General features: G+C 52.8%; 1 protein-coding gene across 1 annotated transcript; it reads left to right on the top strand.

Annotated features, from left to right (window-relative positions):
- Window positions 1-3,293: 3,293 nt before the first annotated feature.
- Window positions 3,294-7,556, top strand: MAA_05680 (C2 calcium/lipid-binding domain-containing protein; the record flags this gene model as incomplete). The annotated part of the gene is made up of 3 exons (XM_007823678.1): window positions 3,294-5,906; window positions 5,976-6,536; window positions 6,618-7,556. The coding sequence occupies 3 exons, from the start codon at window positions 3,294-3,296 to the stop codon at window positions 7,554-7,556; spliced, it is 4,113 nt and encodes a 1,370-aa protein (XP_007821869.1).
- Window positions 7,557-14,557: the final 7,001 nt, after the last annotated feature.

Raw genomic sequence — 14,557 nt, 5'->3', positions numbered from 1 at the left:
GCCGAGGACTGCTCGACGGCATTCGAGGGCAAAGAATTGCCCGGTGGTTCAAATTGGGAGCTGCGTCGAGCAGTTGAAATGGTCGACTTGGGAAGGAGAGCGCTCGAGATTGGAGACGCTGGAAGCAGCTGAAGCATTTGATGCGGTCGAGGCAGTCGAGGCAGGTTCGGGGCAGCGCGGGGCGAAACGCTCTTGGAGGAGCTCAGCCAGTCATTTGGTGGTGGGTACGAAAGAAACCCAGGCCCAGACCCCCCAGATGCTTGTCGCCTGCCTAGCCCAGATGAGGAGGAGACTGGAAAGCTCAATGTTGGAAAGGCGTGGGCTCGAATTGGAGATGACGATCAGTCGCAAAGTATATGGTATATATCGCGGGAGGCGGGTTCCTAGAGATGTCTGCACGCTGCGCACGAATGGGTAAACAGTAGCTAAACGGTAAAAGGAGCTGTGTCTAGAATCAAGAAAGGACGGATGGATGGATGTGAGAAGATGGTTTGGAGGAGCCCGGGGCGTATAAAGATGGAGCACGAGGGGATGCAACAAGCGCAGGCGCCAGCCATCAAACGCCGGACGTGGACTGCTGGTGCCACAGATCTGCTTGCTGGCTGTTTGTGGACACAGTTCATTCGAGTCAATGGTCTGGTCTGTCCAGTGACAATGGGGATGGGGACTGGGGGACGGGTGGCGGCAGTGGGCTCAATTGGTGGCGGAAGGGTGGTGGGTATTAGTGCGTGGGTGGCCGCATGCGCAACCAGCACCAGACGTGCTTGGGTTCAATGGTTCAGCGGTTCCATGTTTGGAGATTGGATGGGGTCTGGTCCGGCCAGTTTAGAGCCAGGGTCGTCGCAACCATGCCATGCCGGTTATAAGTTAGTCAACATTCAAGGAGCTCACTCCGGCGGCTACGACATTGAAACCTTTGAATGCTGGAACTTGGCCAGCGCCACTCCTCTACTAGAGACGCAAGTACTTGAGTTTTTAGGACCAGACCGAGTAAGTACAAGTAGTCTGGTAGCACCGAGGCTTTCAAGTGGTGAGTGCACGGTGCATTATTGTATTCAATGGCACTAGTATCCGCTGCTTGGCCGTGGCGAAGAAGGAGGCGCTGTAGGGCGCTGGTGGCTTATGTTTCGGAACATTAGCATTGACTCCGTAACAGAGCTACCACCACTCGGTAAAGTAATAATAAAACAGAACATTGAACCATTGGCCCAACATTCGAACTTAGGGTAATTTGACTTCCATGTCCGTACTCGGCACGCATGGGGCAGCTGGGTCGGTCGTCAAACAAACTACATGGGACATGGAAAGCAACATAGCATTGGGCATATCGAGACATGGAGAGCCTCATACTACCAGGAGTCAAGTAAGCTTGCAGCCAGGCCAGTATAGTAGCAACTTACAGAGAACCTAGGTACTGGGGCTTTTGCAACAACACCTCCTCTAGTCGCGTAGCAGTCGCGCAACAGTTTGAGCCCAGCATTTCTCGTCATCACGCCAGTTCCTACTGATACACCAGACCCATCCCTGTTCGAGTCGGCGCGTTTTGCAGACTTTGCTGTTGCCGACGACGACAAATCCGCGAACTCCCAAGACCCCAAGAAAAGGCGTCACATCACATTCGTGTGCGAATACAGGCCCAGGCCCTCGCAAAGAACATTTCTGCCTCACGAAGCCGTCAACCACCGCAGTCACATTGACAGCTGCGCCTGCTCAGCTCACCCACGTGGGACCCAGCTGACGACGATGATAAGTGAGAGGCCAACCAGATGGCGGGCCAGCTGTGCAAACAGTGATGCAGGAACATTAAACGGCACATGCGCCTCTTCTCCCGCCTCGCTGGACCCATTATGCAGCGCTGGACATCACGCGACATCAAGCACGAATATACTCCGTACACAGCCTGTCTGGCAGCGCGTTGTTGGCGTAACGGTTTTCACGAATGGCCGAGCACATCCGCGAGCGTCAACTTTGATATCTCGCCATCAACACGCATCATGGGCACAATGCAGTGGCATGATGCCAGATCGAACAAAGCATCAAAACTTGGAATGCTGCCCAATATCCGTCCCTCTTGGCGGGCAATTTTAGAACACTGAACCCTGCATGTCGACTGGGGTGGGTGGGGGATTGGACATTGCAGGCATGGGAGGGCATTAAGGACGAGGAGCATTCGTTCCATTCCTTCAATGTTCCATGGTGACGGCCTGGTTCTGGCAGAATACGGACTGGAACTGCCTACCTAGGTGCTTACGTAGGATACTGTCGTAATGTTATTGAGTTCTGTTGCCACCGGCATAGCTGATTTTCTGGTCAACGGTGCAAAGTACGTTGACAATTTTGAGGTTGCTATTTTTAGGCTTCAAAGCCATAAGGGCTTCAAACAACGAATGAATTGGCTGCTGTGATGAGGCTCCAGCCTGGCGCCGGGATTCCAGATAGGCGAAGGCCTGGTGGCTGTACCCGGCATCAGCGCCGTATTGCACTAGTAGTACTACTATTAGTAGTTCCGTAGTAATTGCAAGTACAAGTTCCCGTGTGGGGCGCTTAATGTTCTGGCATCTTTTGATGGCATTCAAGTGCGGTTTCACACTGATGGACCCCTACCCCCCCTACTCCCTCCCAACTTGCGTAATTACACATGTCAATAATTAATTACATGCCTGGCTTGGCCCAGTTACAGACATCTAGAGTCTGACAGAGTAACATAGTCTGGGAGCATCACAGGCGTCAGTGCGGTGTTGCACACCACGCCAGGCGACGCATGGACTGTTGACCTCAACACCAGACTTCAATCAACTTCTCTCGAGGGAGCACTTGAGCACGGGGGCCGTTCGGGCTGAGCTGACCCGCACGCACGCGCGCCCCTCAGTACCGTGTGCGGTTTGGCACTTTGGACGGAACCACCAGTTGACGCTTTGCTGTTGACAAGACACGCTGAGGCCTGGATGACGTCGGGTCGCCCTTGGAAACCTTGCGAGCCCCCCATTTTCGAGCCCAGTACTTGAGACGTGTGGACGGACCGACGCCGGCCCGCTGAAACACCAACCTTCTGGGTCTCGCCGCCATCATAAAATGCAAAACGCTACAAACTGTCCTAGCCGTTTGCCGTTGGCCCGTCCGATTTCGATTCCTTCCCGTTTCTCTGTCTGCTTTGCCTGTATAGCGAGCGTTTACTGTCCTCGCATGCGTTTTTTGCTGGCCATGACCTCGTGCATCGCGCATTGCATTGGGCAGCAACTCGCTCTCTCATTCTGAACACGAACGACGTCACAACCGACACAACCACCACCACCATGTCGACCTCCTCGCGACGCTCCTTCACGCCCAATCGTCGCGTCAAGAGCAGCAGCAGGGACATAGCACGAAGCAGAGCATCTTCGCGGGCTGCTTTACGCCCCCAGCATTTCGTTGTCGAGCATGAAGAGGCTCGCAGCTTCGCCCTTCGTACCGCCTACCTTCACTACCTCTTGCAGCCAAGAGCAAAACGGAAGCAATATGTCCCCGCACCAAAGCCGCCCGCTCGATCTCACTCAAGCGTTGGTCAGCTCGTCCAAGAATACATCTCGGGAAACTCAACCAGCTTGAAGCTGCCGAGCGGCTTCCCGACCCAGCTTCTGGATCGAGTCGGCGGCGTGGTCCGGGGCAGCGAACCCCTCCCTGGCTTCAGCGATGCTGCTGTCAAACGAAGCTTCGCCGAAGCATACACGGCCTTCTCCGAGAAGAACTTCCGCAGGACTATCGAAAAGGAGAGGAAGTTTGAGCCTCTGGTCCTAATGTTTTATTCCTCTGCTACCAAGGCAGCCCAGAAGGGCAAGGCTCCCGACGACGATTCATGGAAGCTCCTTCCGGACCGTCATCTTGCAATGTTTGTGAGGCTTGCCACAAACATATTGCGAGAGCATGGACATGATCGAGACCGTGCCGACTTGCTATCAAGACTGACGTCTTTGGAAAAGAAGCTGTTGACCAATGACCAAAACTTGGTCGACAGTGCCCAGGACGGCAAGGGAAAAACCATTGAAGTAGTCGTGCCCCTGAGCTACGACGTCAAGGACATGCCCATGGTGCAGGTGGTTGCAGCCATCTTTGGTATGAGTCTATCCGAGGTCCAGTCCGAGATCAATCAACATCGCCAAGCTTGGACAGAAGAAGCTGCGCTCAAGGATCTCAAGTCGTATCAACATAGGCTAAACACCAACATGGCCGGCGTGCTGAGAAGCCAGGACTTTGACGTCGAGGATGCCTTTGTTGAGTGGAAGAAATCAGAATCGCCTCATTTGTCACAAATGATGCTCGATATCTTGACAGCAAGGCCAGAGCTGGCCAAGACTTCGTCAAGCAGTTATGAAAAGCAGCTGCCCAGTCGGCCACAGTCTATGATTGGTACTGACCAGGCCTACGCCGACCTCAGTCGTGTCATATCCGCACCAGATGGTGGGATAAACGCTTTCGATCCAGCCGTCAGTCTAGCAAATCTGTCAATTGGTTGTGAACCAGGCAGCATTCGAGCCGTTGAAGAGACGATATATACATTCATCCCCCCTGAGCCCAGGGAATTTTACAAGTACATCTTACAACACGCCGTCACCTTTGATCAACTGCATGCAGATCCCGCATTAGAGTACAAACCACTCTCCAAGCAGTCCGTCGACCTTCTGACAGAGCTCTGTGTCCGTTGGCGCATCCCACAATTTTCACGCTTGATTGCCCTTCTGGAGGTTGCCGCTCGCAAGTTCCTGGACCAGGAAATCGTTCCTGAAGAGCTAGATGCCATCTTTGACTTTGTCAAGTCCCCGATGCCAGAGGTCAGGAAACCACCTCACATCACACATTACGCAACCCCATTGAGTGACATCGAAACCAGCCGATGGACCATGCATGATTTTGCAGTCTACCAGCAAACTTTTCACAGCTTGCATGACGCGCTGTTGCGAGAACTGTATGAACTCATGGAGCAGTGTTACGACTCCAAGCCCCCCAACATTGCAGCCGTCATGTTCCTGCTTGAGAACCATATTGGTGGTGACCCAATGTTCTCTCCGCGGCCCAATGCTCTGGCTCAATTTTCAGAACATCTTGCCCAGGGACTGTGCCAAAGAGCAGCTGACGTCTACCGAGACTATATGCAAAAGGAGATACCAGCCCATAAAGAGGAATGGGACTTTGCTCATGTGATCCAGTTGGGCAAGTCAGTGACCAAACTGTGTGACCGGATTCGCAAGCGGTACAAGAATAATATGGAGATAATGGGGGTGAATCCTCTATCGATTCTTGTCCAAGAGGTGTTCCCCAGCTTTGAGAAAGACGCCGTGGCTATTATCGAGACGATTATGAGAGGCGCAGACGAGGTCGGTGAGGAGCTTCCTATCCGAGATGGATTTGACTTGTACAAAGAGTTGGTCGCGATTCGTCGCATCCACGTTGAGTCACTTGATGGTGTGCCATTTGAGTTTGATATCGAAGATATTCTTGTAGAATTTGTATGGCGCTTCATCCGCGCCGCAGAGGAAAAGGTCAATGGCTACGTTGACGAAGCCATTAAGAAGGACGAGTTTCGGGTCCGGGCTCAGGGCGCAGAACAAATTCCGCTTGACTCAGAGCGACATAGTGTGTCTGTGATCGATCTTTTCAGGATTCTAAACCAGACGGTGGACCAGGTGGTCAGCTTGGGGTGGAATAATGATGAACATTATGCACGATTCATGACATCGCTTGCACGAACTGTTGCTACGGCTGTCGGTCGATATTGCGAGGTTGTTGAGCAAAAGTTTGCGAAAGAAATGGACCGTCCATCGGCGGAGGAAGTTGCCGCCCAGAGCAGAACTACACAGGAGAAATGGATGCAGTACGCGAAGGACGCTTGGAGCAATAAGGAGAAGATTGAACCCTTTCAATTTTATGCCGAGGTATGGAGCTTCTTCCCTTTTTCCCGTCAAGATGCATATCCCTCCTTTGGATGCTAACGAACTGCGCAGTCCTTTGTGAAGCTAAATAATGTCGAATTCGCCATGCAAGAGCTGGATAAGCTGGAGAAGAGCATGAACTCGGAAGCCTGTGCCACGCTCCTTGAGAAAATTGACGGCCCTAAGAAGAAGGTTCGCAAACCAAGCAAGTACACCTTCACAATTAAGGTTGTGGAGGCGGAGGATCTCAAGGCCTGTGATGCGAATGGACTCAGCGATCCTTATGTCGTCTTTGGCGACGAATACCAGAAGCGACTACACAAAACGCGCATCATTTATAAAAATCTCAACCCCCGTTGGGACGAGTCGTTTGATATCACGGTTCAGGGACCAGTGAATGTTATTGCCACAATCTGGGACTACGATACTTTCGGCGATCACGACTACGTTGGGCGCACATCACTTAAGCTGGATCCAGTGCACTTTGGCGACTATCTTCCCCGAGAGTTTTGGCTAGACTTGGACTCTCAAGGCCGGCTTCTTATCAGAGTCAGCATGGAAGGGGAACGAGATGATATTGAGTTCCATTTTGGCAAGGCCTTCCGTCATCTCAAGAGAACGGAAAGGGACATGGTACGAAAAGTTACAGACAAGGCAAGTTGTTATTTTTTCCCCATTGGTCCTCACATCTACCCACTAACACGTTGATTGCAGCTCACACAACAAATTAATGATACGTTGTCTCTGGAGACGCTGCGAAATCTCTTGGGCATAGGTGGGATTGGGGCTTCAATGACCAGTCTATGGAAGAAGCGAGCCTCGACTGCAGCTACAGTCACACCAAGCCAGATTGAGGGTGCGCTAGCTCGTCTGTTCACGTATTTTGACGAGAACTTTGCCATCATGAAGCAGACGTTGACCGACGCGACTATGATAGCAGTCATGACGAGGTTGTGGAAGGAAGTCCTCATGACGATTGAAAACTTACTGGTCCCTCCCATGTCTGATAAGCCATCGGCCAAGAAGCCTCTAAGCCGAAAGGAGCTAGATGTTGTGTATTATTGGCTAGAGATGCTTTTCAACTTCTTCAATGCCAGGGACGAGCAATCCGGTGAACAGTTGGGTGTGCCTGCTGAGGTGCTCAAATCGCCTAAGTGGCACGAGCTTGCGTCTCTAAATTTCTTCTACTTTGAGGACAGTGGCAACTTGATACGAGAATCAGAACGGATGGCCTCGGCCACGGCACAGCGAGCACAACAAGCGCTGCTGCAGCAGACGCCGCAGCAGAACCGCATGTCCGCTCCGGCTAGTTTCGGGGCGTCGTTTGGCGGTGCTGGCGCATTCGCAAGCATGGGCACCATCAGGCGCGGAAAGAGCATCATGATGAATCGCAACTTGGGCACGATGCGGAAAGCCAAGGAGGCCAAGCGACGCGAGGCCCAGGCCGATCCCAGCGACGACATGATCTTGCGTATTCTCAGAATGCGACCTGAAGCGGCAAAGTATCTAAAAGAGCGGCATCGCCAACGGGAACGCCAAGCGGCGACGGTGGCAGCGGCGCTCATTGTGAGGAATAGTGTCAGCCAGGGGTGGCAGACTGGAGGAGCGTTTGGCGCAGGGCAGTTTGGAAGAAGTAACTTACCTAGGAGGTAGACCTGCTTCCCGACGGTGACGACGTGATGTCGCGCAGTGATTTTTCAAGCGCTTTCTTTTATTTTTTATTTTTTTATCTCCTTTTTTGCCTTTGTTATATTTCCTCGTTTTAGGGGGGGGGCGACTATCTGGGGTTTACAAAGTTGATTTAGGCAAAAGAGTATCGGATACCCCATATATGCATGAGCGAGAGGATACGATTACATGGGCTGTGTAAACGAAGGCATGTAATACTTGATCTCGAAATAGCGACAGCGCTGATTAGTGGATTTTATCAATTGCACGCACATGATTGTTTACAGTTTGTCCAGCATGGGTTGTTGGAATAGCGGAGTGATGCTTTTGCTGCCACCACCGCCAGCCACGTACTTCATCGCAATCAGTATGACGACTTTGGTCATTCATGTTCAAAGGCTGTCCCATCCATCCATCCATCCATCCATAAGAGAGGCTGTGCAGAGATTGTCGACGGGAGAAACAGAAAGAGGCAGCCTGTCTGTCACGCGGCGAAGAGGCAGCTGCCGCGCTCTCGAGGATCGTCACTCGCGCTGCATGTCTTCATCTCCTGATGTCCACTGGTGCTGTTGTGACGTCTTGTACGAGGTCACATGATGAAAGCTGCGATGCGGGCTCGAGAGGTTCCAACAATCACAGCATGTCCCGAATAGCTATTCACGTTGGCTATCAGGATAGTAGTAATTGATAGGAATGATGTGCTCCGTACGCCGCGTTTAATTAGCTAGGAGTGACGGGATCGGCAGTGGGAGGGAGGGGCTGGCTGGGTTTGGTCCGTTCGTGGGTGGTTGAAACGGACTGACAGGTTGATGACGGATGGGTGTGATTCTCCACTGGGGTTCGGACGGGAATGACGTCGTTTTTGTGCTTTTGGGTGTTGTATGTAGTATTGACGCCCGGCGGGAGATAATGGCGGTCTGGGAATCGATGCATGTGTTTGGCAACACGTGCGGCACGTAAATCGGCGGAGACGAGCACTTGGGAGATTTGGTACTGTTGTATGCGGGCCAACTAGGGAGGGGGGGGCGGATGGCGTGAGAGTTTTGAAGACAGATTTAGGATCTGTTCGAGGTCCAACATCAAGGAGAAGTTTACTGTTGTGGTTGGCACCGGTGCAGAATCCGACAGCTCTAGATGCGCGCACATACAAACAGGCCACGTCGTGCTGAACTCATTCACTGTGATAAACCCCGAGAAGAATATGGCGTTTGGAATGGCTTTTGGATCATGAAGGTCTAGGTGATTTATAGTAACGAGATCAAAGATTGGTCAAGCTTTCCTCTGGCACTACCTTACAATCTATACTTATCAGGTTGTAAACGCCGCAAACAGAGTTTGGGAGTTTTGGTTGAATTTTGAATCTGTTTTTTTATTATAGCCCTGTTGGCTGTACAAGGCGAGCGTTATCAGTGTTTGTTTACAAACAACGCGGCAACCCCAAGTAGTTCCCAGCCCTCAGGTGGTTTGGGTAAAATTGTCATGGCAAAAGCCAATGCGTCTAGCGTTGTGCCTGATATAGGAGGATATTCCAAGGATGGGTCCTCCTCATATACTAACCGTTGTTGCGCGAGGCATAAACTCAGTTTCCCACCCAATGGCATTACCTTTGAGGAAACCCGTCCAAGTGACCTCATCTCATGTAAGGCAAGCTTGGCGGCCACACTGCGATCGACACGAACCAAACCAGACTAAAGGGGTTCCATCCATGAGAAGCCATGGGCTGAGTTTGGCGCGCCACCGCACGGCTTCCCAGGCAAAACTAATGATATTACTTTTTGCTTTGGCCTCATGGCAACGGAGTGCTGCTTCCAATGATAAACATTGACCTCCTGTCCCCCGTAACCAAGCATCTCCATAGTATTAGCTACAAAGTTCAGAGCGCTCGCAGTGCTTCTCTGTCGTGGGGGTGGCGGCCGTGGCCGAGAACAGCTTGGCAACTGCCGGAGACGAATAGACGAGTCAAGTCCCCTTTTGGGACCAGTTGACGTTGCGAGTAAGTCCAGTACTCTTCCTAACGCCGCCGTAACATAGTCTCAGGGGCAACAACCTGCCGGTACGGGTTCGGCTTCTCTCAAATTTGCAAGGACTCGGTGCTCCGCCGTATCAGCATGCAATAATAGATGCTCCTATACAATAGCATCTAACTTGTTAGTGACCATGAACCGATATTTGCTGGGACCGTCACCAGGGGCTGCTCTCAAAAACACAAGCCAACTGCTTTTGGTCGGTCCCTGAAAAGCCACCACGCCAAAAGGTTAAAAAGCATCCTGCCTCCAGCCCACAGCCTAGCACCTTGCTCCATACCGAGTACGAAGCGCTTTGGAGCTCCCAAGGGCCATGCATGAAGCAGAGTCAGAGGCATTGTTGTCGGCGTGGGGCCATTCGTCATACCACCGGCAGAAAGGTGACGGGCACAGGATCAAGTCAGCCCATTCCGCCATCTGGCGAATCAAACAGATTAAGATGGGTTAACACGGCTTGGCGGCAAGTGACGTAGGCGGCTGCCAAACGGACCATTTGGGCTCGTCTCCGAAGGGCCTTTGCAGTGCCTCCCTCCCCACATCTGATGGGTGGAGATTCAGACCGATATTTTCGGTTGTGCAGGCGCCAATGGCCCAACTTTGTCCTGAAAGCTGGAAACGAAATTTGCACTGGACCCTTTTCATGTCACTTCAGGGCGAGAGACGGAAAGCTGAAACGTGGTGTAGATCTGGCGCTGCCACCGTCTGGGGTATCGCTCTGCAGTCATTATCACATCGGGCCAGCCGGTTCATACGGAGTACATGCTCCATACACAATGAATGACCAGCCAAATGCCGACATCACCGGGAGCAGGGAGCAGGGAGCAGAGGGGAGGGCGGAGGGCGGAGGGTGGCCTGGACATGCTGGCTCGTGCCATCCCAAGGCCTGGGGATGGTTGGAATGCTCTCTGTTAGCTGTGAGGTTTTCTGACGCAAAAGACAAGCTGCAATTGGGTCTAGAACAAATATCCAGCCCTTCTAGACTTGCGGTGGTGTTGAATCGCCAGCCTTCCAGCACGACGAGGAGCCGCCTTGTTGCCAATCAGCGATGATTCTAAGTCGCACCCGGTACCGACGGATTTGGTGATGCTGCAGATGCCTGGTGTTTTGTGGGCGGTTGGCGAAAGGCAGCACAAAATTCAAGACTCCAAGTCCACCACAAGCTAGCAGTTGCCTTTGGCCGCTGGAGCAATGAACCACATATCCCTTTTGTGCATGTAAATGGTCATCTCGACATTAGCAAAAGCATAGTACGTATGCTCCATGTTTTTGGTCCGTGAGACTTGATGTTGCAGTTGAATAAGAACCCCCATCCGTTCCATGGCCATGCATTAACGGCCCGCTGCACGCTTCGGGGTTAACTGACAAGGGAGCCTGGTACATGGTACGAGCAGCAGTAGTAGTCAGAATCCGTGAGAAATCACTAATACATGCTGCGGTTGTCTTTCTGTTAATGGAATGAGGATAGTGATTTGGCTTGGCCGCTGAGATCGTACAGCGGGCAATACGGAATATCCAGGAGCGTGATACGGTGGGTGGATTTGTTGATAGACAGTAACTCGGATCTCCCTCTTCCTCCCAATCCCTGGGATCAGAACAAGGTCGTCCGTCTTGGGATATACCGAGCAGGCGCGGTTGATATCAAACCTCTAACCATAAGGCCAGCGCGCAGTGATATATTGATGGCATGACGCTGCTTGCACAAATTCATGTTTCCAGCGGTGGGAGCAGCCAAATGGCCGTGAACTCATCACCTTGCCCGATAGCACAACAGCTAATAGAACATGGTGGACTAGACCCCTTTGCCTCTTGATGCGATGCCGCGTCGTGTCTCCAGCAAAACTCCACAATTCAATGCCCACCTCCATGCGAAGTCAGTCTGGTCAGCCAATGTTCGCCAAAGCACTGGCTGCGGCGCTAGCTGGGTAAAATCAACAGGTCGACAGCAGCGGGCAAAGGGGGGGGGAGACCAGCGTGTTGGATCAACGGCGTAGGGCAGCAGCAGACAAACACCAACATCGAGGTGGCAGGCTGAGGCGATGGGAAAATTAGGAGTGGTGATGCCACCTTTTCCTCCTCGGCCAACATGCTAAGTGACGGCCACTGCAGCGCAAGCGACAGGATGCGTGCCAAATTTTCTTGAAGCCGATTCATCCTGGATGATGCAATACTCCGTGTTCCGTATTCTATATTGTAGGCTTTGTACGGAGTAGGGAGTACATGTTGGAGTCCAGGCACCAGACTCCATGACCCTGTCAGGGAGGGCACGGCACGGCAGAGCATGCGCAAGCGCATCTATTCGCCAAATTTGATGGCGTCGAACAGGACATTGGAGGGCATGTGACGATAACTGACCTCTCGGGTGGGCTCAAAGGTCTGAAGCAACCCTGAAGAGCAGTTGAGGCTTCGGGAGGCTTCGAATCGGAGGAGGGCCTTGCGAGGTGTCCTCTCACAGAGTAAGTTGCGGGCTGGGGGAGCATGGAGTCGGTAAGTACTTGGTTGCGCACCTGGGTAGGCAGTCCAGGTATGTATGTACATCAAGGACATGTCCAGAGGAGTACTCGGCATGTACCCAGGCAAGCACGGAGTAAAGAGGCATTGGTACGGGGTACTGGGTACGGAGTGGTTATTAGATGGAGTGTCGGCTGAGTGTTGTACGAAACACCCGTACAGACGAGACTTGATAACGCCCAAGTGTCTGAATCCAGGCGTTGTGGTTGTCCAACTTTAACCAGCAGGAAGGGAAGGAGCCGATGGCGCATCAGTCGGTGTGTGGCCAATACCGTCGACGCTTGATCTTGGCCCCGGTTGTCATCCACGATCCCTTGCGGCCTTGGCCTTTCTTCCACTCCAACATGGCCATGAGATTGATGAATTTAGCACTTTGTCTCTGGCGCTCCCTCTCCGCAAATGCCAAATGGTCACTTCCCACACTGCTCCGTACAATGGTCCGACTCCGTGCGTACTACATACATACATACATACATATTCCAAGACGTTCCGCATCACTTGGTCCTCACGGGGTCTTGCCCAGACCACAAACCCACGAGTCCACAAGTCCACCGCACTTGACGCCCACACGCCCACACGCCCACTAGGCCAGCAGGGGCTGGCGCTAAGTCGCGCACAGAGAAGGCCGATTCATCAGTTCGTATTTGGCCCTCGGTGGTCTCTGGTCGCCGACAGACACATGGTTCATTCCGTCCCCACGCCATGGCTTTTCAAGGCTCCCCTAGAAGGCAGTTGGACGAGGGGGGCATCCTTGTCCATTTGCCAAATCTGCGTTTTTGCGGTTCTGTCATGACCCAAAAGAGCTTTGGCCTGGGCTACGCCGCTACGGCGCCCTACGCAAACTCCGATGCTTGGTCAGCCTCTAAAACAAGTCGCCATGTACGGTTGACTGCCCCGGAATTTTCAGCAGCATAGTTGAAGAGCAATGTATGGCTTGACGAAGTACTCCATGCCGGCGATGATACACGAGACTGTCCGCCTGTTGACATTGAGGACCATTTTCCAAGCAGGGAAAACCCGGAAAGAAATGTACAAAGAACAACAGGTGCACATGAGAGTGCCAACTGCAAGGCATCACGCCGAATTCCTGTAGTACTACAACCTCCATCCAAGAATCGCACGTCTGCCAGGTCCCTATGGAGCCAAGTGTCCCCGCTGACGATGTAAGGAGAGGGAGTACGGAGTGCACCACACCGAGTTCAGTCGACCGTTTTGCCCTCGCGGGGAATGCAACCAAGATACGCGTGGCAGCACAGCACAGCACAGCACAGCACATCAGACGTTCGGGCCAAGGAAACGTTGGCATAATAAATGCATAGCGACCATCGGGTTGGGACGGGATACCGCATCGTGACTGGCGGTAATGATATGTCTGGTGGCGGGCTGGCGATTGGGGTCGTTGGACGGAGAGGCATTGTTGGCTTGCAAGTTGCGGCGTTGTAAAGATTGAAGCCGAGATGCCAAGAGAGGTCATCTAGGCCATTCATTCATCAATGTCCAGTATCGTATCGTCAACCGTCAACCGTCACCCTCCCTTTGGGGCGTGCTGGTGACCAGCAAGTAGTAAGTAGCAGTCGTAGTCGCGCCAGTCAAGAGGAATGGCCTCTGGTGCATGTAACACCAGACCCCTGCTCATGCTCACATCACATCAGAGTCAGGGTCAGGGTCAGGGTCGACCTGGATTTGCGTCCAGTCTGGAGGAACTAACCTATAACCTAGCGTGGTATAGGGTCTGGTCCAGTGTCTGTTCACCTGCCCGCCTGCCGCCTGCCCGCCCTGATGGCAGACTCGACTCCATCAATATTCTGGAAGTCCCTTCAGCCGGCGCCTCCACCCGCCCACGGTCCAATGTTCCCTCTCTCCTGTTCCTTCGAACATCCCGGCGTGCAATCAATCCCACACCTTTTTTTTGATCGATTCTTATCCCTCCTCTCGCTTCGTTCACGCCTTTGGTGACCGGCTTGTCGAGCGCGGCATCAGGTCAGATCCGAGTGTGTTTGCCTTCTCTGGCCTTCCGGCCTTCCTTTTGCATCTGCATCTTGCATTTACGACGTCGGTCTCGCTCTGTCGCGCTGCGCCGCCCTACATCCTTGTGTCGACTCGAGTAGAGGAGAGTGTGTGAGAAAGGGAGTCCTCCTTCTCGACTGACCAAACAAAAACTCTTCTTCGACCATTGTGAATGATGCTGGCCTGCCAGTGGATAATCTGATAATCAGCCCTTGGACTTTTGTCGAGTCGAGCTACCGAATAGCCCTCCCTGCGGTTCCTGTTTTCCTCTCTTTTTTCTTGCGTCTTCCTTTCTTGGCCAGCCATCTGCTGTTCGGGACGCAGTTAGCTCTGTTGTCTCGCTGCGACGCGACTATCGCCGCTTCTCTTTGAATCAAGCCGCCTCGATAATCGGTGCCCAATCCATCGCCCGACTGCCCGCACGACAGTCACATCAACTCGGCCGAC

This window comes from Metarhizium robertsii (genome assembly GCF_000187425.2).
Source record: "Metarhizium robertsii ARSEF 23 chromosome Unknown MAA_Scf_2, whole genome shotgun sequence".
Taxonomy (NCBI): Eukaryota; Fungi; Ascomycota; class Sordariomycetes; order Hypocreales; family Clavicipitaceae; genus Metarhizium; species Metarhizium robertsii.
Note: the sequence above shows the minus strand (reverse complement) of the source record. Positions and strands in the feature narration are given on the sequence as shown.